Source organism: Hyaena hyaena, unplaced genomic scaffold (assembly GCF_003009895.1).
Source record: "Hyaena hyaena isolate Hyena2069 unplaced genomic scaffold, ASM300989v1 scaffold_10, whole genome shotgun sequence".
Classification (NCBI taxonomy): Eukaryota; Metazoa; Chordata; class Mammalia; order Carnivora; family Hyaenidae; genus Hyaena; species Hyaena hyaena.
The window spans coordinates 7887583-7913185 of NW_024080642.1; the positions used below are offsets into that span (position 1 = coordinate 7887583).

At 47.5% G+C, this 25603-nt stretch overlaps 1 protein-coding gene across 3 annotated transcripts in view; it reads left to right on the top strand.

Moving 5' to 3' along the window:
- RAP1GAP2 (RAP1 GTPase activating protein 2) overlaps positions 1-4340 on the top strand; it is a 187628-nt gene extending 183288 nt beyond the window's left edge. For all 3 annotated transcript variants that reach the window (XR_005531951.1, XM_039253300.1, XM_039253304.1), the window contains exons 23-25: positions 2725-2801; positions 3174-3212; positions 4149-4340. Coding sequence is in view for 2 of the 3 variants with exons in the window: in XM_039253300.1 (XP_039109231.1) it covers positions 2725-2801; positions 3174-3182 (86 nt within the window). In the remaining variant the exon portion in view is untranslated. The remainder of the gene's footprint in view (positions 1-2724; positions 2802-3173; positions 3213-4148) is intronic.
- Positions 4341-25603: the final 21263 nt, after the last annotated feature.

Below are 25603 nucleotides of genomic sequence, written 5' to 3' on the forward strand. Positions count from 1 at the left end.
CTGAGCCTCAGTTTCCTCATCTGTAAAGTGGATAGTAATACAGATTCCCTGATTTTTAAAAAATAAGGCTTAATGAAATATTGAAGGAATGAATGAAAGAATCTATAAACAAGCCTGGCTCCAACCTGGTATTAAATAAATATCTAAATAAAATTTTGAGTAACGAGAGGCTTAGAGAGTGTCTGCTACTTGCTGAAGGTCACCCGGGGCAGAAGGGGACCTCAAGTGGGCCTGGTAACTCCATCCCATCTTATTGCACCTCACCACATGCTTCCCTCAACCCCCTTTCCCTGCGCGTTATTTAACCTCAGGGCCACTTCCTACTCCCAGCCTTGCAGAAGTTGAGCTGGGTGCCTCTAGGACCAGCATCAGTTTGCAGAGATCTGGAAACCTGTTTTAAGCTGTTTGGCTGTGCTTGGGGAGAGACGGGGCCTAGTGGAGGGAGGTGTCTTGGAGGGCCGGACTTCAGGCTTCCGTAGTCTCTGATGCCCCAACCATTCAGGTCACACCTGGGCTCCCTGGGACCTGAGAGGGGATTGGCAGGTCGTACTGGGAGACTCACAGTGCTGGGTGGGACCCCTTGATTCGAAGCACCAGAAATAAGTCAGCAGCCTCTGAGTGGAGAGTACTGATGTGCAGAGTCCTTGGGCCAGAGGAAAACCCGAAAGCCAGTGGCCCCCCCTGCTGGTGGTGTGCTGGGAAATGTTCAACAACTGGCTCTCCTGCTGTACACACACACACACACACACACACACACACACACACTCACATTTACTATAAATTTTACTGATACAGAGGGTCTGAAGCACACAATTTATAAAAAGTAATCTTTGTTATAAATCCCATATTCTTATTGATATTTGTCTGACCTTGTTATTTGTAGGCAACTGAAAGTTGCTGATGAACAACAAGTATAACTCTGACATGAATGATGATTGATATTTTGTCAGTGACACAAGCAGCCTCTTTGCTGAATCAGACACCAGTTTTCAAATACTCATTTTTTGGTGCTGGTCATAATGTGATGGCTACAGACACAATGCATTTTCAAATTTTCTTGATGTTTTTAACATCTTCACAGTTTAAGCCCAGATAACAACACAATAAGTCAAGCCCTGGGTTTGTGGCGTTGCTGATTTCCATGTGTAAATGCCCCTGCCGTGGCTAATCTCAGGCTCAAAGGCAAGGGAATCAAGAGCAAAAATGAACTACTGGGACCTCATCAAGATAAAAAGCTTCTGCACGGCAAAGGGAACAATCCATAAAACTAATAGGCAGTTGACAGAATGAGAAAACATAGTTACAAATGACATATCAGATAAAGGGCTAGTATCCAAAATCTATAAGGAACTCACCAAACTCCACACCCAAAAAACAAATAATCCAGTGAAGAAATGGGCAGAAGACATGAACAGGCACTTCTCCAAAGAGGACATCCAAATGGCCAACAGACACATGAAACGATGCTCAGCGTCCCTCCTCATCAGGGAAATACAAATCAAAACCACACTGAGATACCACCTCACACTGGTCAGAGTGGCTAAAATGAACAAATCAGGAGACTATAGATCCTGGCGAGGATGTGGAGAAACGGGCACCCTCCTACACTGTTGGTGGGAATGTAAACTGGTGCAGCCCCTCTGGAAAACAGTGTGGAGATTCCTCAAAAAATTAACAACAGAACTCCCCTATGACCCAGCAATAGCACTGCTAGGAATTTACCCAAGGGATACAGGAGTGCTGATGCATAGGGGCACATGTACCCCAATGTTCATAGCAGCACTCTCCACAATAGCCAAAACACGGAAAGAGCCTAAGTGTCCATCAACTGATGAATAGATCAAGAAGATGCGGTATATTTATACAGTGGAATATACATGGCAATGAGCAAGAGTGAAATCTGGCCATGTGTAGCAACATGGATGGAACTTGAGGATGTCATGCTGAACGAAATAAGTCAGGCAGAGAAGGACAGATACCATATGTTTGCACATATAGGTGGATTAGGAGGAAGTTAATGGAGGACCATGCGGGAGAAGAAGGGGAAAAATAGTTGGGGAGAGGGAGGGAGGCAAACCATGAGAGACTCTTGAATGCTGAGAACAAACTGAGGGCAGATGGGGGTGGAGGGAGGGGAAAGGGGGGTGATAGGCATGGGAGAGGGCACTTGTTGGGATGAGCCCTGGGTGTTATATGTAAACCAACTTGACAATAAACTATTTAAGGGAAAAAAACCTCCCCAAAAACAAAGTGATAATCATGAACAGAAAAAAAAGTGTTTGTTACTTTTTGAGAGGGGGAGGGGCAGAGAGAGAGGGAGACAGAATCCCAAGCAGGCCTCGTGTGCTCAGTGCAGCGCCCCATGTGAAGCTCGAGCTCAGGAACAGGGCGATTTTGACCTGAGTCAAAACCAAGAGTCTGGTTCTTAACCGACTGAGTCACCAGGTGCCCCTATTTATTACCTTTGTTGAATATAATTTATGGACTTGGAAGCTTATGTAATTTGTTTTTTTTTTTTTAACTGACCGGGTTTACCAACCAGCTCCCATTTCGGAAAATGTAAGAGTTGGCTTTGGCAAACTGCTGCAAGTCAGCTGGAGTGCTTAGGGGAGGGAGGAGGCCCTGCTCCTGCCCTCCCTTGTACGGCACCCCTGCCCCAAACACACAGCCCTAATGACCACTACAGCCTCACTCTCTTTTCACGGGCACTTCTGTTTCTCCTAGATACCAAAAGCAGAAACTCCCCGAGGTCAAACCTGAAATTCCGCTTTGATAAGCTCAGCCATGCCAGCTCTAGTGCGGTAAGAATCTAGGGGAGTAAGGGTAGTGGGCAGAGCCTCCCACTTCCCACGTTTCAGCCTCCTCCAAAACTCAGCTGTCCTTCCTGGGGCCCGAGGAAGGGGGTGCCTCACCCATCACACTGTGGGAGGAAAACTCTGATCTGATCTGATCTGATCTGGGGGTGACGCTGACGTCCCTGCATCAGCCTAAGGGGTGCCAGCCACCTCTGCCACACCTCCTGTGTTAGAGTCACACCCTTGGACACACAGGTGTGAGCCGGAAACACATGTCCCTTCCTGAGCTCACCAGGGAGTTGAGGGCTGACTGCACAGAAGCTGTAGATTACGTTGTCTCGGTACTTACAAGTCTTGTGTGGGTTTTTCTTGAAACAGGGTCACTAATGGGAAAGAGGATTCCTTCGCTTGTCAAAGGTGGGTTGTGTGTTTGTCCTGCGTTGGCCATGAGGCAAAGTGTGTCTGCTTTAAGGCCAGGGAACTAGTGGCCTAGTAACCTGTGAATGGCCAGAGACATCCTGACAGCTGGGGAGGGCTGGTCGCCTCTTCCCCGAAGCCTCTGTGGTGGCGCTCAGGTCCGGATGGCGAGGACTGCAGGTGGCCTCGGTGTGGCTGGGGAGGGTGTCCTGGTAGGAGTGGGCCAGGCTCCCTGAGTTGTCTCCGTGCCCTGGGAGGTGCCTGGTTCCAGCAGGCAGAAGACATGCAGCCCAGAGCGGGTCCCCTCCCCTGGAGGGGGAGTCTGCAATTTGCCCCCCTTGCCTCCCTGTTCTTGGCAGTCTTTCCCTCCTTGTGTCTTTGGACAGGGCCCTGGGCTGAAATGTGTCCCCCCCAGTCATGTTTAGAGGTGCCCCAGGCCCCTAAACACTGTGCTGGAGACCTCAGGGAGGACTTCCGTTCCCAGCCTCAGCTGAGGGAGTGTGTGGTTTTCAGCAGAGCAGGGCACGGGTCCAGCTTGACACTGCTGAGGCCCGACCTCCTGCTGGGAAAGTTACTGGAGACCCATTTGAGTTCCCAACCCTCCCCCTGCCATGGGACTCTGGGGGTGTGAGTCGCAGATGGAACCAAGGTGGGGAGGGGGGGCACAGCTCCGCCCACTTTATATAAGCCTGATCTATGAAAAGGCAGAAGAGACCGTGGGAATTCTGACGCTCGTCTCCACCCCTCGTTGTGTACGTCGGAGGTGTCTCCTCACCAAGTCTGTGATTGTGCCCAACTTCTCCGGCTGCATAACGTCCGGCACCCTTGCGTTTGGCCGTTCTGTCAGGCGCGTTCAGTAGGCTGTTGCCTCAGGGCGCGTGATCTCCTCTTCCTTACCCACCGTTTGGTCATCATCTCCCTCCTTGTCTCCTCCAGGGAAGCCCTGATTCAGTCTTGGAGAAGGCTCCTGTTCCAGCACTTTGGGGGTGCCATCCACTACTCACAGGCCTGCTGCCGCGCCGGCCCCCTGCCCACCAGACCAGTTATCTGTGCCAGTGTCCCGATCCGGCCACGGTCCTGCCTGTCCCCCTTGCCAAGGCACCCTGGAAGCACTTCTCCTTCTCTGGACAAGGCCTCGTTCCTCCAGGGCCCCCCTGCGCCTGACCGTCCCGTGTGATGTGTGTCTGGGTCCTTTGTCATCTTGTTTTGTCCATAGAGGAAACAGTTGGGCGGGGGGTGGGGGGGACGTGGGTCCTAGAGACTCAGTCAGAGACAGGAGAGGCAGAGAGAGTGGTGAGGCGGGGGGCGGAGGCCTCCAGTGGGACGCGGCACCCGGGGTGGGGTGGCACGGTGTCCTGGATGTGGCAGGCACAGGGAATACATGTAGTGCTGGCGGAGGGACCACTTTCCCAGGGACAGAGATTTGTAGGCACCCTCCAAGATGTCCTGATAGAAACCGGCTGTGTTGCCCCCACGGCCGTGTGCTTCTGTGCTAGGAATGTCTTCCTTGCCCACCTGCTGACACAGGCCCAGTGCCACCTCTGTCCCTTGTGCCGGCACTGAGCCGAGACCCAGCCGAGTGCGTGTGAGGCGCTCTTCGTCAGCACACCTGGTGGTCGTTGCTGTGGGAGAAGCAAGCCTGCTCATCTCTCCGCTCCAAGCAGGTGTTTTCCCCAAGACGGGGCGGGCAGCCGGAGCGGACTGGATTTGGGGAGAGCCAGCCAGCGAGCCGCGCCCCGGGGCCTGGGCTGCAGAGACCCCTGGGGCCTCGGGCTGTGCTGGGCTGTGCTGCGCCGTGGGTCCCAGCCGACTGTAGAGGCTCGTAGAAGAGTTACTGCAGCCCACCACCCGGGCAGGGCTGGGGAGGCCAGGCCTGTGTGTGGGCATGGAATGTAGGTGTGCGGGAAGGGGCCACATCCTTCTGCAGTGTGTGCTTCTGGCATCTGCGGGGGGGGGGGGGGGGGAGGCCGGTGCTACCTAGGGGGCTCTTTCCAGCTGCTGTGCCCTCAGGCCATGTTGGCACTTGGTCCCCCAGCCTTCTTCTTCAATCCTGCCTCTGTAGGCAGTGGTCACATCGCTGGGGTTTTCACAACCTGGACCCCAGCCGGGTGCGGTTCAGATGCCGCCTGCCCGCCCCCCCCCCCCCCGGGCAGAGCCAGTCCACTCTCAGGAGTCGCCCCGTAGTCGTGCTTCTTGCCCTTCCCCGTCTGTAGTGTGAAAGGTCATTTCCGCTGACGGGCCCGGTGGGAGTTATGGTGGGGTGTCAAGTAAAACATGGGGTCTGGGTAGCAGAACCTCGGAGGTGCCACATCTTCAAGTGCACGCAGGGCCTCTGTGACACGGGACAGCCACGGTGACTCAGGCTGGCCTCCTACTTTAAGGAGCAGATGACAAGGATTTCTACCAGATGTTTTATTTGCATTGGGTTCTGGGCCCATTCCCAAGTCAAAGCAACCCCAAGTCAATGTTCTACTTGTTTTTGACCGATGTGACAATTTCCCTGTTGCCTTTGCCATCAGAGCAAAACCTTGGCCCTTCGTCTCTCACTCACGTGGACGCTGTGGTGTCCTATTCGCAGGCTGGGTAGACCTCTCCCTTCACACTATTTGGGAAATGTGTTTATTTAAAGTACTAGTCCGCTGAAATTTCTTCTAGTGAGAAGGTCAACACATGTCTGTGTAGCTTTTATTGAAAATCACCGGAGCGGCCCCGCTGCTGGCACGAGGTCTGCGGACCCTGGCAGCGTGCTGTTGGCTGAGTTTCTGAAGGATCTTGAAAGGTCAAGCTGCATTTAAAAAAAAAAAAGATTCCAGGTTCCCACTTGCTTCTCTGGGTAGCTGGTATTTACAGTTGCTTGGTTGTTGTGCTGTGTTGTGTTGTGATCTGGGGTCCCCTGGAGTTTCCAGGTTGTCCACACGCTGTCCTGCCTGGGGACCTCACACCCGCCTCCCTCCAGTGCTCTCGCTGCTGCTCCCGCAAGCCCCCGCCACCTGGGGAGGGCCTGTCCCTGCCTCTGAGCCAGTGGCCAGGATGGTGGGCCGTGTCCAGGGAAACTGAGAGGCACGGGGGTGCTCCCTACGAAGCAGGCCTGAGAGGTGGTTCTCCACAAAATTTTGCTGCTGGGGTTACATTGGGCTGGATCTGAAATGTCCCTCCCTCTGGGTCCTGTCTTACCCTCCCTAGAAAGCTCATCCTGTGGCTTCTAGAGTATATGTGACCAGCCCCCCTATATCCTGGGGCTGAGGGGGAGGAGGGCAGGGAGTGGGCAGTCTTACCTCACCCCCTTGACCATGGGGCAGGCGGCTTGGGTTCCTGGAGGCTCCTCCCCCATATTCTCCTGCATCTGTTCTGGCCCCAAACTTCCTTTACTTGCTGCGCCCATTCTTGGGGCTCAAAGATTTGCTCAAGTCTCCTCGGTCCCTGTGACCAGACTCATTCTGACGGTGCTCATGCTGGTATTTGAGGCGCTCTGCTTGTGACCTGGACACAGGAGGAGTGTTTCCTGGACATGTATCTGCCTCTGGGAACTGCCTGACTCATGGAGGAAACAATGCTTGTCAGGCTCTTTAGGGTACCCATTAGCTTCTACTCAGTTGCTGCTTAAAAACAGAGGCAGAAAGGACTTGAGAGAGAAAATCTTAGCTAGAGTTTCTAATGAATGGAAAATGATGAATGAATGAAAAATGAGTGGAAAATACCCTGTGGTTCAGCCTTGTTGGCATCATCTCAGTGTCCCAGACATCCGGGCCCCTTTTGATATCTAATCCATCCAGATTATCGTCCCGCTGAGAAACCTCAGCTCCAGTGGGGAAATAACTCAGTGGAGGTCACGACCAGCGAGTGGCAAAGCTGGGACTAGAACCCACAACCCAGGGCCTTTTGTCTGCTCCACCTACATGGTCGCTTCAACAAGTGGCTGCGTTTGCCGGAGCCCTGAGTGTTGGAGAAGCCTCGCTGGTGCCGGAGCACTGGTTGGGAGCTGTCCGCAGTCAAGGTGGGGCCTCAGTCTCTGTTCTTTTCAACAGGAGGGATAGTCTCTCAGTGTTTCAGTGAGGGCCCTGGGGTTTTGGATGCAGCTTGAGCAGAGAAAATGAGGAGGGCAAGAGATTTTAGTGGACTATTCCGGGTAACATCAGTTCTTCAACCCCGCCCTGTAGTGGGGGTGGAGGCCAGGGCAGAGATGCAGTTAACTAACTAAACCCCCTCTTAAGTTAAGAAAAGTGGCAAGAGAAAACTGCTGTTCTCCCTGATCCTTAACGGTGGTTAGTAAAAAGGTAGGCTCATGTGACGAGGTGGGATGAGAGCCACCGTCGCTTTCTTCCCCTGGCTGTTCAAGGTGCCAGTGCAAACACTACCTTCTTCATTTCATTGTGAGTCCACAGAGACTGGTCATCGTGGGGGATGGTCAGGGGTCAAGTAGGTGGCTGGCTGGGACCCAGCCATCCAGCCATGCCTGGGACCCCACGGCTTCTCCCCAGATCCCTTGCTCTCTTTCTCAAAGGTGAGAGTGGGTCAGTGGAGTTTGCCAAGGCTGCCAAGGAGCATTCTGTAAGCTCTGCTATCTGTTTTACCACTAGCCCCTTACCCGTCCCAACCCCACATCTCCTTCCCTTCAGCTGGGCCATCTGCCCCTTTGGGAGGAAGGAGACCAACCCCACTAGGGCCGAGGACAGTGGGGCCCTGCCTAGTGAGAGGCTGTTGGGGCAGTGGCTCTGTCCTGTGCCTTACCAGCCCTAGAGAGAGGGTGTTTGTCTGGAAGACTGGAATTTAAATGCCATCATCTTTGATTTTGTGATATTTCTGCTTGGAACAGTCAGTTCCTCCTTCCCACTCCTTAGCATGTATGCCAACTCTCCCCTGTCCTGGGTGTCCCCCTTCCACGCTCCAGCCTGGGGAGTGCTGATGTTCTAGTGTGAAGAGATCCCTTTGTGTGATAGAACCTAAGAAGTGTAGCTTGGAAATGATGATCCATGTGATGATGACTTTTCTTTCTTTCCTCTTCTTGAGGAGGTGATTCGTAGACCCCGACTGCCTATGTAATGTAAATAATGTACATTTAATTTATTGCTATGGTAGCACATTGTATTTGTTAATGTATAAAACAAATTCTAAAAGGTTGACAAATGTATATTTTGTTGCTTAAATGTGTCTTTGCAGAAATTGACAATAAATAACATATTTTGTGTCCATCATTGTTCAGACTTCTTTGCCTGGGGCCCTGAGCCCTGGGCATCATCGTTCATCAGAGCCTGAAGACTGGCAGCCCGTGGGCCATACGTGGCCTGTAGATGTGTTAGTTTGGCCTGAAAAGTGTTTTTAAAATACTTGAATTCGTTGCCAATGTTTAGAAAATAATTGATGTTTAGACCACAATTAAAATGAAAAAGCAAAAAACGCAACCTAGAAATTTCATATAAAATCTGAATTTTCTGCTTCTCTTAAAAACAGATGTTGGATCTTCTTAGGAGTGACGCAAATTAGTCAGCACTCCCTAGCAGCTACCCCTTTGGTGACACCTGAGTCACTGCAGTCCCCCCCGCCCCCCATTCTCTATTGTTTACACCTGGAACATTCCATTCATCCCTGTTGTTTGCTTGGCCCCTGTAGGCATCCGAGTTTGAGACCCCTGATATCCACTGACTTGTCTCCATTCTACAATTTTCTTCCTTCTGCCCACTATTTTTCCACAGTCCCAATTTACCTCTTCGAGGATTCTTTTATGATTAAATGCCCTCTCTCCTGTCCACCTTTGACTCCCAAATGGCCATGCTCTTATGTACGTTTTGCTCTCGTGTTTGGATATAGGCTTAGAAGTAATATCTGTATTTTTTGTTTCTTAAGAAATTTGAAGGCAGGGAACAGGTCTTTTTTCTGTTGGGACTTGCTTGTGTGATCTTGGGCAAGTGCCCTCTCTGGGTTTACATTTTCATTTGTGTCCAATCAGAAAAATAATCCACAAGCAAAGCATGAGGATAAAGTCCATTCATGTGGAGAAAGAAGTTTGAAAAAACGGCAAGTGTTATTCAAGCACGAGATTTAATCATTATTATTATGATCTCAGTAGATGACTCACTGGATGCTTACCGTGAGCTGAGTGTTTTACATGTGCCCTCAGTCCTCTGACATGCCCACAGCATGTCAGTTCCTAAAAATCACAGCACTGGGGCACCTGGATGGCTCAGTCAGTTCAGTGTCTGACTTTGGCCCAGGTCATGATCTCACAGTTTACGGGTTCGAGCCCCATGTTGGGCCTGGAGCCTGCTTCAGATTCTGTCTTCCCTCTCTCTCTGCCCCTTTCCAGCACTCTCTCTCTCTCTCTCTCTCCCTCTAAAAAATAAATAAACATTAAAAAAAAAAAGGTGATTGGAGAGGTCATTCAAAACAATAAACATTAAAAAAGTAAAAGTCATAATGCTACACAAAACTGTGCAAGCATGAGGCTGATGGGAAATAGGGCCGGGGACCCGGCACTCAGAAACTTCGTCAGTGACACATACAAATTAAAAGGAGGTTGATGAAAACGGTAGCACAGTTTTACACATGTTAAATGATGAAGAAGTCAATACTACAGCAGATACTTTTTTTGTTGTTTTGGTTTTGGTTTTGGTTTTTTTTACCTTGAAACAGACCTGAGTTTGATTGTGGACGCAGGCATTGGAAGGACTGCCGTGTGTGTGTTGCTGTGAAGAGGTGCAACAAGAGTTTTCTGCGCTCGGGCACGGTGGGAACAAGGGATGTGGCTGGGTGTGGCTCACCACACATGGTTTGCTGGGGTAGCTGGCGGCTGTGAGGTGTGTGCCGAGCGATTTGTGTGTTCCCGTGCAGCTTGATTCAACTGGGCGTGGTTTTCTGGGTTCACCTAGTAATTCTCTTGGATGAGTTGTATAATCAAATGTGCAGATTGTGTTCTACTCTCATTTTCCCCGGGATATATCCATTGCAGTGGACCAAATTTCCATTTCCAAAACACGTGTGAGCAGCAGAATGGACTGTATGGTCTCATTTAGATGCCCAGGCAACCCATTCAGGCAGGCACTACTGTTATCCCCACGTCACTTAAAGAATCAGAGTCAAATTTCAGTTTGGAACCTAAATTTGACGCAGATTCAGTGGATGTGCTGCCGTCAGTAGGAAGGCGAGTTCTGGACTGTGGGGCTCTAGATGCCCAGGGAAGCAGCCAGCCGAGTGCCCAGCTCTCTGGTTTCCCTGCCCAGCTTGGCGTTGCTGTCCCAGAATCCGTGTCTGCAGCTTCCCTGGGCTGCTGCCGCCGCATCCTTGCTGTGTGGGGCCTCATCCCAGCCCTGCAATCAGAGTTAAGGTTCTGTCTGTTGAGACACCGCGGCTGCAGGTGAAGATGCGTCTTTCCCACAGATACCCCATGCTGTCTACACCACAAGATCTGACTGCTTCCTGGGTTCAGGGCTTCTTTCTAGAATCTTGGGGATCACTGATTCCCCAGAGCCTTCACAGAGGCCGGACATCTGCATGTGTAGGAAAGTGCTGTTGGAGGCACAACATTCAGGCAGGCCAGTTACGGTCCCTCCAAACCTTCAGACCTTCCTAGGGCCGTGCGAGCTCACCTTTCATCTGGTTCTGGGTTTAGGTGTTCCCCCCACTATATGGGGCACACCTCCAGGTGAAGGCTCATTCCTAGGAGTCCAGATACCTATTTCCCCACCTCAGTGTCTAGCAGCTCATAGCAGCCCCTGAACATCTTGGAGGCCATATTCTCCCTGCCGCATCGGGAAAGGCTTTCCTGCTACGGCCACGCTCAGGTTTTCCTTCAATCTCTCTCTTTCTTTCTTTTTTTTAAAGTTTATTTATTTATTTTTGTGCGGGCAGGGGAGGAGAGAGACAGACTCCCAAGTAGGCTCTATGCTGCCAGCTCAGAGCCCAGTGCAGGGCTCGAACTCACGAACTGTGAGATGACCTGAGCTGAAATCAAGAGTCGGATGCTTAACTGCCTGAGCCACCCAGGTGCCCCTCAGTCTCCTTCTTTGAGTGCCTGCCGTGTCCGGTGGTGCTACCAGCTATGCTCTGACCAGCCCTTCTTTCCCCTTGGAGGCAAAGAGCTGGCTCTGGTAACAATCGTGGTCTAGTTCTGTAAGTCTGCAGCAGCTATCAGTCACGCAAGCCGTTTCAATTCAATTCAGACTCAGTCCTATTTGTCTGAAACTTCGATGCACACTCAGTTCAAGCCCCTCCCCTGCCAGCCCTCCTGAATAGACCCGCTGGGTGGGCCAGGGGTTCTGGTTCAGGGTGTAGCTCCTCTGAGCCCTCTTTTCAGCGAGATGCCATCCTTGGCCTGTCGTAGGCCTGCCCAGCTCAGGTTTAGCAAAGAATCCTGCTAAATTGGTTTATTGAGAACTCCCCCACTCTTGATATCCAGTTATGTTGCTCCCCCCTAGACCTTGTTAGCTAACCAAGTTCTTCGTAGTAATTTTCTATCCAATTCCTTCCCGCTGCCCATTGGCTAGAAATCCCCACGTGTCCCTGTTCTGTGTGAAGTGGAGTTCAATCTCTCTCTCCTACTGCAATAGTCTTGGATAAAGTCGTCCTTGCCTGTTGAACTCTGGTGCAATGTTTCTTTAACAGGTGGCTTGTCGGTCCCACATCCATGCCCCTGCCGCTGCTCTTCCACACCAGTGCTGGGGTGGGGAAGAGACTTCTTATTTTGGGACTGCTCCTGCAAGAGCTAACTCATGGGTGTCAGCGTGGCCACTTGGCAAAGCAGTCACCAGGACAGCAAGAGCGGGGAAAGGCCTGTGAGAGCAAGCAGAGCGCCGGGAGTGCCTAGAGCCGTCAGACTGTGGTGCGGCCTGACCCGAGGGGAGGAGGAGTGGGAGGAATCGAGGCGGGGTGGAGGCGTCTTTGGCGTCAGTGCAGTCCTAAGAAAAGTTCAGCAAGGCCACTGGGAGCCCTCTGGCCAAGGCCACCCACCAGGGGCGTCCCACATATCATGAGGATGAGCCCAAAATGTCTATCCTTGTTGCACCAGTCACAGGTGGCGGGGGCCCGTCGGAAGGCTGGCTTTGCTGCGAGCCATGGAACAGTGACCAATTTCAGAGTGTTGCACTTTTGCAGCCATCGGTCAGTTATGCCCCTGCAGGTGGAGACCCACCATGTGCACGTGACCCATTTTGCTTGGTTACAGCTTACCTGTCATTTGTGGGCTTTCTCTTGGCTTCCCCAGAACTGGACACTACGGGAACGAGGATTAGGTTCCAGAGATGAACTCTGAAACATGGTTATGATGCCTAAGGGCAGGGGTCCTTGGAAGAGGACTTTGATCTTTATTTCTGCAGGCAGAGAGAATACCTGCTGGAAACGTCAGGGTCTGGAGTAACTTTGTGGAAGTTCATCCCTAACTTCAGACCAGCCCCTTCCACTCTCAGAACACGATACTGCTCCCATCTGTTCAACTTTAGGATGTAGAAAAGTCACCTGGAGAGACTGTTAAAATGCAGATTGTAGGCTCCATTCCAGAGGTTAGAATTCAGGTGGGCTGGGTGGGACCCAGGAATCTGTTTTAATAAGCACAGGAGGATTCTGATGTAGTCGTTCACTTGGGGAGCCACTGGGCCAGTCGATAGTGTCTGTATACATCTCTCTCCTATTACGGTGGTCTCAGGCCCAGTGAGAAAGAGGCAGGGAACAGTGAGGGTGTGGGGGGGGGGGTGGATTAAGTGACACCTGTCCTGCAACTAAGGGGATTGTCATTATCATTCTCACAAATGTGGAAGAAATGCCTGTCCCAACAAGACACGGGATCTTGCATGAAAATGAAAAGGGATCACCAGCCAGAACAGAATAGAGAGATGTAAATGAGCCAGGAAGCTTGTGGGGAGTACTTTAAGATGAAAATGGATTATGACCGTGTGAACAAGGGTAATGAGAAACACCGGGAGAAGAGATGAGCATCGTGAACGAGACAGAAGGAATTTGGTGAAAAGAAAAACAGATGCTGAGAAAATTGAAAATTCAGTTAAAGTCACACATTAAAACACAGCTAGAGTACTGTCCTCCAAACCCAAACAAATGATCAGATGAGAGATGTGACACGAGAGGATGGAAACCACCTACCAGCAGCCTGGGGAACAAAACAGCCCTGTTGAAGGAGCTGAAGAAAACCCCCATGGGTGGAATGTTCCCTACCACCAAAGGCAAAATAACATGCTAATTATGGTGGGTGAAGAATGGGGCTGATGAGCTGACTCAGTCAACTGGAAGAGTAACGTGAAGCAGCCCATGTATAAGAACCAATAAAACAAAGTGCAGAATAAATGGCTCCACATCAAAGCGTCCTACAAATGATTAGGCAGGAACAAGTGACAATGTGTTACGGCATTGTGCAGACGCCTTCTGGAAAGGTGGTAGAAGACTTGCCCCAATTATTGCTGCAGATGGATCTTATTTATCCCCTGCATGACAAGACATAAAAAAGGTCAGAGGTGTCTGGGTGGTTCAGTTGGGTAAGCGTCCGACTCCCGGTTTCCACTCAGGTCATGATCTCACAGTTTGTGGGATCGAGCCCCGCGTTGGGCTCTGCGCTGACAGTGTGGAGCCTGCTTGGGATTCTCTCTCTCCCTCTCTCCCTGCTCCTCACCCCGCCTAAAAAAAAAGTAAAGACTAACAAGGAAGGCTTTATAGTCTTGCTCTAAAATGTCAATTGGCAGGTGTTACAAGAGCTTAATAGTAACAGGGAATCTGAGGTGAGGTCCAGGGAAAATGGACAACGAGGCCCAGATGAAATCCAGCTGTGCCACTCAGAGTGAATAGAACAGGAAAGGATTTCAATTTTTTAATTACAGAAATTTTCGGCTAAGGAAGAGTGCTTCCCCAAACCGGACAGGACAAAATTACAGCAGGTACAAACAACTGTAACCTCTTCCAAGGACTTGGCAATGATAAAATTAGTAACTGAGATTTTAAGTCAGTCACTTCTTATTGACTAGGAGGACTTTGTCGCAGGGCTTGAAGCTAGCCCAAGCTAGTGTAAGCTGACAAAAAAGGAGGCATTCGTTAGAAAGCGACAGAGGAGGGGCGCCTGGGTGGCTTAGTCGGTTAAGCGTCCGACTCTCGCTTAGGTCATGATCTCGCGGTTCGTGGGTTCGAGCCCCGCGTCGGGCTCAGTGCTGACTGCCAGCTCAGAGCCTGGAGCCTGTTTCAGTCTGTGACTCCCTCTCTCTCTGGCCCTCCCCTGCTCACGCTGTCTCTCTCTCTCTCCTAGAAATAAATAAAACATTAAAAAAAAAAAGAAAGCGACAGAGGAGTCCCCTAGCATCAAAGGACAGGGATGCAGTGAGCCCACAGGAAGAAAAGCCGAGGTCCTCAGACGTCTTGTCTCTCTCTATCTCGCCTTCTGCGTTCTGCTTTTCCCTGTGCGTCTCTGTATTTTTTTTCCTTTCTAGGGTTGTAGGTCTTTTCGTTACAGATTTGTAATGGCTTTTTGTTTAGCTTTAGTCTCTCCCTGAAGACCAGCGGAGCTCGTCTCAGCACCAACGTTTCCCTTCACCGCCTAGACTGTGAAATGGATCTGGGTCCTTTCAATGTTTCCTTCGCCAGCTGGCACGATGCTAACCTTGTCGGTAGAGGGTGCCAGAGAGATACTGGAGGAGGAAAGGAGTCGTGCCTGTGGTTCGCTCGTGCTTGCCTGGCAGGCTCTCAAGGCTCCCTGGCAGGCTGCTGCAGCGCAGGTGCGAGCGGGGCTTTCAGGTCTGGCTGCTGCAGCCCGAGCAGCTCTTCCTACACCGGATTCCCGCGCCGCACACGGCCTCCCCCGGGCCCGGCTCCCGCACAGCATGACGACCCGCAGCGCCCAGCGGCCGGTGGCCTCTCCTGGCAACAACCTCTTCTTGCGCCCTGTGGATTTGTAACCTTGGAGTTTCCCGGGTGAAATCTGAAACTGGCCCCTGCACATGGGAGGCAAGGGCAGACTGAAGAAGAGGCGGACCCCTCCAGATTGGGAGGTGGCAGTTTTAATAAACAAGGGAACTTGCTTATGAGGGTTGGCTTGGTCGGCTGCAAAGTGAGCAGATCTCTGCACCCACCTGTCAGAGCCTTAAAAGTTTATACAGAGGCCTTAACTGGGTCCAGTCATGTCTACCAGAGGGTACATCCAGTCATTATATCCAGACATCTCAACAGCACATTACAATCTCAAGTCTGTGCCCTTGAGGCAGCTTTTAGGGCAGGAAAGCAGGCAGAACGCGTACTTCATGGACAGGGGAGGTGGAGAAGAGCCTCAATCGCCTGGGTCCAGCTCGTGGGTCAAATGGCATCCATGTCCTCTCAATGACCTTCTCCAGGGTCTTACCTCTTGTGACTGGCTCTTATAATGATCTGTGCACTGGTCAAGTGCCCTGAGAAGTCCGGGTTTTACCAGCATAGATGTGGCGTGTTTGGTGACTATCTGGCCGCACTGGAGGCAGATGCCACAGAAATAGTTTAGGCACATGCAAGAAGAAACACAGATTAAGACCATGATTTCCAAAATATGTAATAATTAAAATTTTTTTTAATGTTTTTTATTTATTTCTGAGAGAGAGAGAGAGACAGCATGAGCAGGGGAGGGTCAGAGAGAGAGGGAGACACAGAATCCGAAACAGGCTCCAGGCTCTGAGCCAGCTGTCAGCACAGAGCCCGATGCGGGGCTTGAACCCATGAACTGAACCGTGACCTGAGCTGAAGTCCGACGCTTGACTGACTGAGCCACCCAGGCGCCCCCAAAATAAGTAATAATTTTTAAAATTAAGAGCCCAATGATCTGAATCATTGATTTATTAAGTCCTCTAGGTTGGAGGTCAGATAACTCAGGATATTTATTTGTTTCTTTATGTGATTTAATAAAGATGGTACATTAGCTGATTTATCAGGTATTAACACAAGCATTTTGTTTAGATAATGGCATAGATGCTTTCTTGAGAGGCAGTGAGAATGTTCACCTGATCCTGGAGGATAGACTTTTTCTTTTTTAAGGTTATTTATTTTGAGAGAGAGAGAGAGAGAGAGAGAGAGAGAGAGAGAGAGAGAACAAGTGCATGCTCCAGCGGGGGAAGGTCAGAGAGGGAGAGAGAATTCCAAGCAGTTTCCAAGCTGTCAGTGCAGAGCCCGAAACAGGGCTCGATCGCAGGAACCATGAGATGATGACCTGAGTGGAGATCAAGAGTTGGATACTTAACCAAATGAGCCACCCAGGTGCCCTTAGCTTTTTTCATTAGAGATATTTTAGTGCTCAGTAAGGGCAGGCTCTTTCCTTATTGGCTGACATTTAAGGCTTGCTTGGCGGATTCAGTAAGTGCTTCTTGGTGTGCCACGATGTCTTCCGGGCCAGTGGAAGGAAAATGGTGGCCAGATGAGCATACCAGTGGAGAACAGAACATGCCCATCTGGCCTTGAGGAGAATGGGGTTGGCAACTGCTATTAGGATGGGGCGGATTCTCCTTTGTGCCCAGGGAAAAGCCAGAGTGCAGTGGCCCAATCACCCAGCTGGAAGCTGCGGCCAAAGATCTGTGCTACATACACTGCGTTCCATTCAGGTAGGTGTTGTGACCAGTCAGTGTCAAACTAGTTGTTATCCTTCAGTGTGACAGAATGACTGCATAGATCCAGCGACATCCATCCCATATTTCTGGTACAGCCGGGTTGGTTATGTTTAGAGTGGTTTTTCTGTTCGCAACATAGGGGTGCCTGGTGTTCCAGGGCTCAAATGTCCATAGCCTGGGGTGAGCCATGTGAATATATCCCAAATATGAGCATAGTCACCCATGGCTCAAATGGTATTTTTTTTCTTTTAGACCACTTTATTGAGATATAATTTACATATGATAAGCTGTATGTATTTCACGTATGCGATTTGATGAGTTTGGAGATAAGTACACATCTGTGAAACCATCACTACAATCTATGCAATAAAACTATCTGTCGCCTCCAAAAGTTTCCTCCTGCCATGATGATGATGATCATGATGATGATGATGATCATCTGTTTGTGTGTGTGTGTGTGAGATAAGAATTTTGAACATAAGACCTACCTTCTTACCAAATTTTAAACGTACAATTCACTGTTATTAACTGTAGGTTCTGTTGCTGCATGGTATATCTCTAAGACTTATTCATTTTACATTACTGACACTTTGTACTCTGCCTAATACTTCATGTTCCCCCAGCCCCAGCCCCTGGTAATCACCATTCTATTCTCTGCTTCTGAGCTGGACTGTTTTAGATTCCTCATATAAGTGGAATCATGTAGTAACAAATGGTATTTTTTAGGACCCTTTTGGCCAGCAGTTTGATGGGCTGCCTGTGTAGTTTGATTGGCAGGAAAATACTACTCATGTCCAGTGTTACAGATGCTGTATGCCAGAGGCCAGATTTCTAGAGTAGTATTGGTGACATCAGATGAATTAAGAGTACTAGTCCTGACCTGTTCTTTTTTAAATGTACTGCTTTGGACCTCTTTAAAAAATTTTTTTAAATGTTTTTTTTTTTTTTTTTTTGAGAGAGGGAGAAAGAGACAGAGCGTGAGCGGGGGAGGGGCAGGGAGAGAAGACACAAAATCTGACGCAGGCTCTAGTCTCTGAGCTGTCAGCACAGAGCCCTTTGTGGGGCTCAAACTCTTGATCATGACCTGAGCTGGAGTCGGACACTTAACTGACTGAGCCATCCAGGGGTCCCAAGGACTTTTTAGTCCATTCCCCAGAGTGGTGACAATCCTGATGAGCTAGAAAGGGGCAGCTGCTCATATATCCAAGGTAGATTGATTCTTTTGTTGGGCATACAAGTGGGCCCACTGTGGAAAGGTATTTATATTAGGAGTCTGTCTCATGAATGGACACCTTACAGGCAGCCGATGTGTAAGGTTGACAAGACAGTTATTTAACAGGAAGTTGTATGGGAAAGTCTCTCCCCTTTCTCTAAGAATTACACGCACAGCCTGATTGTTAGATGTTAATGTGGCTGTAGCTTTAGAAATTGGACCTGGTTATATATGCCATGCTGTTGGCTGGGGAAGGAAGCAGGCAGGACTGGAGGCGGGATATGCCAGACCACGACCCTCACCTTCTCCCCTCCTTCAGTGGTGCATGTTCTATTCCGGGTATAGTGTGTTTCAACAGGTCTGGCTCATAGCAGGATGATGGGATCCCATTAGAGACTGAGCAGTTCCCTTTCACCCAGGGTTGGGAAGTATTCATCTATCCTGGTGGACTGTATAATTGAGAATCCCATACACAATGCCTTCCCCAGGCCTGATTGGGCTTGATGTTCTCAGCATCATAGCACAGTGATCCACGGTGGGACTCAGGGCAATGGCTGTCTCCCTCAACTTTTATACCTTTACGATATTGGAGGCCTTGGCAGGGGTTTCTAATTTGGCATATTGGGTAATAGGCCCTACTGTTGATCATTTAAATGTATTAAAGCCTTTAAGTGTCCGACTTCTGCTCAGGTCATGATCTCACGGTTCATGAGTTCGAGCCCCACACTGGGCTCTGTGCCAACAGCTCAGAGCCTGGAGCCTGCTTCAGATTCTGTGTCTCTCTTTCTCTCTGTCCCACCCCTGCTCATTCTCTGTCTCTGCCTCTCTCAAAAACAAATAAACAACTTAAGAAAATGAAACGTATTAAAGCTTGGGATAGTACTTTAGTTTGCTTGGCCAGGTGGTTTTACTTGTTAGTAATTTAATCTGCTGCTTTAATATTTCTTTTTTTCTCATCAGTCCTGCTGCTTGCAGGTTACAGGGGAGATGGAGCTTCTAAATGTCATGATCTTTTGTCCCCTCTTAGATATCATGGCCTTTGAAATGTGATCCTTGATCATTTTTTATTTGATGAGGGTATCTGTACCTGGTGCTCAGCTTCTATAATCCCCTGTTGGTGGAAGCCTGGTTTTCACAGCCACAGAGGAAAACTTGGATGAGGCCAGACATAGTGCCCACATGAACCAAGGCATATTTAGAATCCTTACTCAGATGGAGGGGGCAAATATAACCAATTTGCCAATCCTTCACCATCTGGGGACTCTGATGGATGGTCCCAGACTCCTTTGGCAGGTGCCTTGAGTGTTGTTGAGAACACACAGCATTTATTACTGCATTAAGCAAGCCACTGCATCTTAAGGGCGATCTGACATCCTTGGTAATATGCCATTTAATCTGGGTGTTGTGGTGGCCTCTCTTTCTATGTGTCCACTGTGTTGTATCTACTAAAAAGTCAGTTGCGAGGGCTTTTACCCAAGCTAGGGAATCAGTCTCCCAATTGCCCTATGAACTGGGACGTGGAAGACGGTGAGGACTACCTCAGGTTCTTGCAGGTAAATCTTCTTGACCCCATAAGGGCTTATCTATGATCATCTACACCTTTGCTTTTCATTGTCTAAGCCATAGGGTTAGTCTCTTTAAACTCAACTGTCAGTATGAAGGGTTAATGGCCACGGCTAGTCAGTCAGTGATTACCAGCTAAATTGCTGAGTTCAGCCCACTGGCTGCTGTGGTTCATTTCTGTTTCCATCCAGATGGTGTCAGTGTTGGGGTGAATAGCCTCTGCACTCCATGTGGGAGAGTTCCCATGACTAGATCTATCAGGCATCAGCAGGAATTTTCCTCATTCCCTCTTCAGGGGCTGCCACGGGAATAGGGGTGGGAGCGTTTGGAGGATCTATATGTTCTATTCGGCCTAGTAGCACCCACATTTCTAGAGACAGTGGGCTGGTGGACAGGGTACTCCTTTGCTGTCCATAGGCATAATCGCTTAGTCAGAGTGGGAGTCCGAGCCATGGCAGAAGTGGGTCAATGGAACATGTTCTCTATCCATCCCTTGATAGAAAGGGAAGCCTTAATATGTTATGCTTTTTCTTTGTGAGACAGTCTATCTGCAGGAGCACTGTGTACACTGCTAGGAACCGTTGCTCTATGGAGGTATACCAGGTTTTTCCTCTTTCCAGAACTGAGACCAAAATCCTAGAGGTATTTTCTCCTGTTATCCCCTCTATAGTGCCCAGCCTATACATTCTAGACTCACAGACACATCTGATTCAAATGGTAGCCCTGCTTGAAAGATGTCCAGAGCTTTAATCTGTCTGACTAGTATCTTTGCTTTCTCAAAGGTGGCTTGCTGCTCTGCTCACCTGTTACCACCCTGCCTTTATTTTATTTTATTTTATTTTAATTAATTATTTGTTTTTAAATTTCCATCCAAGTTAGTTTGCATATACTCCATCCATGATTTCAGGAATCGATTCCTTAATGCCCTGTACCAATTTTGCCCCCCCAACCCCTCCAGCAATCCTCCGTTTGTTCTCCATATTTAAGAGTCTTTTATGTGTCCCCTCCCTGTTTTTATATTATTTTTGCTTCCCTTCCCCTAAGTTCATCTGGTTTGTATCTTAAAGTCCTCATATGAGTCAAGTCATAGGATATTTGTCTTTCTCTGACTGACTAATCTCGCTTAGCATAATACCCTCTGGTTCCATCCACATAGTTGCAAATGGCAAGGATTCATTCTTTCAGTATTACTGCTGAGTAATACTCCAGTGTGTGTGTGTACCACATTTTCTTTATCCATGCATCCATTGATGGACTTTTGGGCTCTTTCCACACTTTGGCTATTGTCAGTAGTGCTGCTATAAACATTGGGGTGCATGTCCCCCTTTGAAACAGCATACCTGTATCCCTTGGATAAATACTTAGTAGTGCAACTGCTGGGTTGTAGAGTAGTTCTATTTTTGATTTTTTGAGGAACCTCCATACTGTTTTCTAGAGTGGCTGCACCAGTTTGCACTCCCACTAGCAGTGCAAAAGAGATCCTCTTTTTCCACATCCTCACCAACATCTATTGTTGTCTGAGTTGTTCATGTTAGCCATTCTGACAGCTGTGAGGTGATAGCTCATTGTGATTTTGATTTGTGTTTCCCCACTTATGAGTGATGTTGAGCATTTTTTCAGGTGTCAGTTGGCCATCTGCATGTCTTCTTTGGAGAAGTGTCTATTTATGTCTTTTGCCCATTTCTTCACTGGATTATTTGGTTTTTGGGTGTGGGGTTTGATAAGTTCTTTATAGATTTTGGATACTAAACCCTTTATCTAATACATCATTTGCAAATATCTTCTCCCATTCCATCAGTTGTCTTTTAGTTTTGCTCATTGTTTCCTTTGCTGTGTAGAAGCTTTTTATTTTGATGAGGTCCCCGTAGTTCAGTTTTGCTTTTGTTTCCCTTGCCTCTGGAGACATGTTGAGTAAGTAGTTACTGCGGCCAAGGTCAAAGAGGTTTTTGCCTGCTTTCTCCTCAAGGATTTTGATGGCTTCCTGTCTTACGTTTAGGTCTTTCATACACTTTGAGTTTATTTTTGTGTATGGTGTAAGAAAGTGGTCCAGGTTCATTTTTCTGCATGTAGCTGTCCGGTTTTCCCAACACCACTTGCTGAAGAGACTGTCTTTATTCCATTGGGTATTCTTTCCTGCTTTGTCAAAGATTAGTTGGCCATATGTTTCTGGGTCCGTTTCTGGGTTCTCTGTTCTATCTGTGTATCTGTTTTTGTGCCAGTACCATATTGTCTTGATGATTACAGCTGTATAATACAGCTTGAAGTCTGGGATTGTGATGTCTCTGCCTTTGGTTTTCTTTTTCAAATTTGCTTGACTATTTGGGGTCTTTTCTGGTTCCATTCAAATTTTAGGATTGTTTGTTCTAGTTCTGTGAAGACTGCTAGTGTTATTTTCATAGGTATTACATTGAATATGTAGGTTGGGTAGTATTGACATTTTAACAATATTTGTTCTTCCTATCCAGGAGTATGGAATATTTTTTCCATTTTTTGTGTCTTCAATTTCTTTCATAAGCTTTCTATAGTTTTTGGTGTAAAGATTTTTCACTTCTTTGGTTAGATTTATTCCTAGGTATTTTATGGGTTTTGGTGCAATTCTAAATGGGCTCAATTCCTTGATTTCTCTTTCGGTTGTTTCATTATTGGTGTACAGGAATGCAACCAATTTCTGTACATTGATTTTATATCCTGCGACTTTGATGAATTCATAGGTCAGTTCTAGCAGTCTTTCGGTGGGGTCTTTGAGTTTTCCATATAGAGTATCATGTCATCTGCAAAGAGTGAAAGTTTGACCTCTTCCTGGCCGATTTGGATCCCTTTTATTTCTTTGTGCTGTCTGATTGCTGAGGCTAGGACTTCCAATACTATGTTGAATAACAGTGGTGAGAGTGGACATCCTGTCTTGTTCCTGACTTTAGGGGGAAAGCTCTCAGTTTTTCTCCATTGAGGATAATATTATTGTTGGGCCTTTTATATATGGCTTTTATGATCTTGATGTATGTTCCTTCTATCCTTACTTTCTTGAGGGTTTTTATGAAGAAAGGAAGCTGTATTTTGTCAAATGCTTTCTCTGCATCTATTGAGAGGATCATGTGGTTCTTGTCCTTTCTTTTATTGATAGGATGTATCACATTGATTGTTTTGTGGATATTGAACCAGCCCTGCATTCCAGGTATAAATCCCACTAGGTCATGGTGAATAATTTTTTAAATGTATTGTTGGATCCAGTTTGCTAATATCTGTGGAGGATTTTTGCATCCAGAAATATTTCCTGTCTTCTGTTCATCAGGAAAATTGGTCTATACTTCGTCTTTTTAGTGGGGTCTTTGTCTGGTTTTGGAATCAAGGTAATGCTGGCTTCATAGAAAGAGTTTGGAAGTTTTGCTTCCATTTCTATTTTTTGGAACAGCTTCAAGAGAATAGATGTTAATTCTTCTTTAAATGTTTGGTGGAATTCCCCTGGAAAGCCATCTGGCCCTGGACTCTTGTTTTCTTGGTAGATTTTTGGTTACTAATTCGATTTCTTTCCTGTATGGGTCTGTTCAAATTTTCTATTTCTTCCTGTCTCAGTTTTGATAGTTTATATGTTTCTAAGAATTTGTCCATTTCTTCCAGATTGCCCATTTTATTGGCATATAATTGCTCCTGATATTCTCTTATTATTGTTTGTATTTCTGCTGTGTTGTGATCTCTCCTCTTTCATTCTTGATTCTATTTGTTTCGGTCCTTTTCTTTTTCTTTTTGATCACACTGGGTAGGGGCTTATCAGGTTTGTTAATTCCTTCAAAGAACCAGCTTCTGGTTTCATTGATCTGTTTTACTGTTTTGTTTTTGTTTGTTTGCTTGTTGTTTGTTTGTTTTGTTTAAATAGCATTGATTTCTGGTTTAATTTTTATTATTTCATGTCTTCTGCTGGCTTGGGGTTTTATTTGCTGTTATTTTTCCAGCTCTTTATGCTGTAAGGTTAGTTGTGTATCTGAGACCTAGACTTCCCTCTTATGACTGCCTTTGTGCATCCCAGAGGTTTGGGGCTGTGGTGTTATCATTTTCATTGGCTTCTGTGTACTTTTTAATTTCCTCTTTAAGTTCTTGGTTAGCCCATTCATTCTTCTTTTTTTGTTTAATAGTTTATTGTCAAGTTGGTTTCCATATAACACCCAGGGCTCATCCCCACAAGTGCCCTCCTCCATGCCCATCACTCCCCTCCCCCTTCCCCCACCCCATCTGCCCTCAGTTTGTTCTTGGTATTCAAGAGTCTCTCATTGTTTGCCTCCCTCCCTCTCCCCCACTATTTCCCCCCTTCTTCTCCCCCATGGTCCTTCGTTAAGTTCCTCCTAATCCTCCTATACGTGCAAATATGTGTTATTTGTCCTTCTCTGCCTGACTTATTTCGCTCTGCATAACACCCTCAAGTTCCATCCACATTGCTATACATGGCCAGATTTCATCGTTTCTCATTGCCATGTACTATTCCATTGTATAGATAAACCACAACTTCTTGATCTATTCATCAGTTGATGGACACTTAGGCTCTTTCCATGTTTTGGCTATTGTTGAGAGTCCTGCTATGAACATTGGGTTACATGTGCCCCTATGCATCAGCACTCCTGTATCCCTTGGGTAAATTCCTAGCAGTGCTATTGCTGGGTCATAGGGGAGTTCTAGTGTTAATTTTTTAAGGAACCTCCACACTGTTTTCCAGAGGGACTGCACAGATTTACATTCCCACCACCAGTGTAGGAGGGTGCCCGTTTCTCCACATCCTTGCCAGCATCTATAGTCTCCTGATTTGCTCATTTTAGCTACTCTGACCGGCGTGAGGTGGTATCTCAGTGTGGTTTTGAATTGTATTTCTCTGATGAGGAGGGACGCTGAGCATCGTTTCATGTGTCTGTTGGCCATTTGGATGTCCTCTTTGGAGAAGTGTCTGTTCATGTCTTCTGCCCATTTCTTCACTGGATTATTTGTTTTTTGGGTGTGGAGTTTGGTGAGTTCCTTATAGATTTTGGATACTAGCCCTTTATCTGACATGTCATTTGCAACTATCTTTTCCCATTCCGTCAACTGCCTATTAGTTTTACTGATTGTTTCCTTTGCTGTGCAGAAGCTTTTCATATTGATGAGGTCCCAATAGTTCATTTTTGCTCTTGAGTCCCTTGCCTTTGGGGACGTGTCAAGTAAGAAATTGCTGTGGTGGAGGTCAAGGAGATTGTTTCAGCTTTCTCCTCTAGGGTTTTGATGGTTTCCTGTCTCACATTCAGGTCCTTTATCCATTTTGAGTTTATTTTGGTGTATGGTGTGAGAAAATGATCTAGTTTCATTCTTCTTCATGTTGCTGTCCACTTCTCCCAGCACCATTTGTTAAAGAGGCTGTCTTTTTTCCATTGGATACTCTTTCCTGCTTTTTCAAAGATTAGTTGGCTGTACACTTTTGGGTCCAATTCTGAGTTCTCTATTCTGTTCCATTGGTCTATGTGTCTGTTTTTGTGCCAATACCATACTGTCCTAATGATGACAGCTTTGTAGTAGAGGCTAAAGTCTGGGATGGTGATGCCATTTTGGTTTTCTTCAATATTACTTTGGCTATTTGGGGTCTTTTGTGGTTCCATACAAATTTGAGGATAGTTCTAGTTTTGAGAAGAATGCTGGTGTAATTTAATTGGGTTTGCATTGAATGTGTAGGTTGCTTTGAGTAGTAATGACATTTTAACTATATTTATTCCTCCAATCCATGAGCATGGAATGATTTTCTGTTTCTTTGTGTCTTATTCAATTTCCTTCATAAGTTTTCTATAGTTTTCATCATACAGATCTTTTGTATCCTTGGTTAGGTTTATTCCTAGGTATTTTATGGTTTTTTGGGCAATTGTGAATGGGATCCGTTTTTGATTTCTCTTTCTGTTGCTTCATTGTTGGTGTATAAAAATGCAACCGATTTCTGTACGTTGATTTTGTATCCTGCAACTTTGCTGAATTCTTGGATCAGTTCTAGTAGGCTTTTGGTGTAGTCTGCCGGGTTTTCTATGCAGAGTATCATGTATTCTGCGAAAAGTGAGAGTTTGACTTCTTCT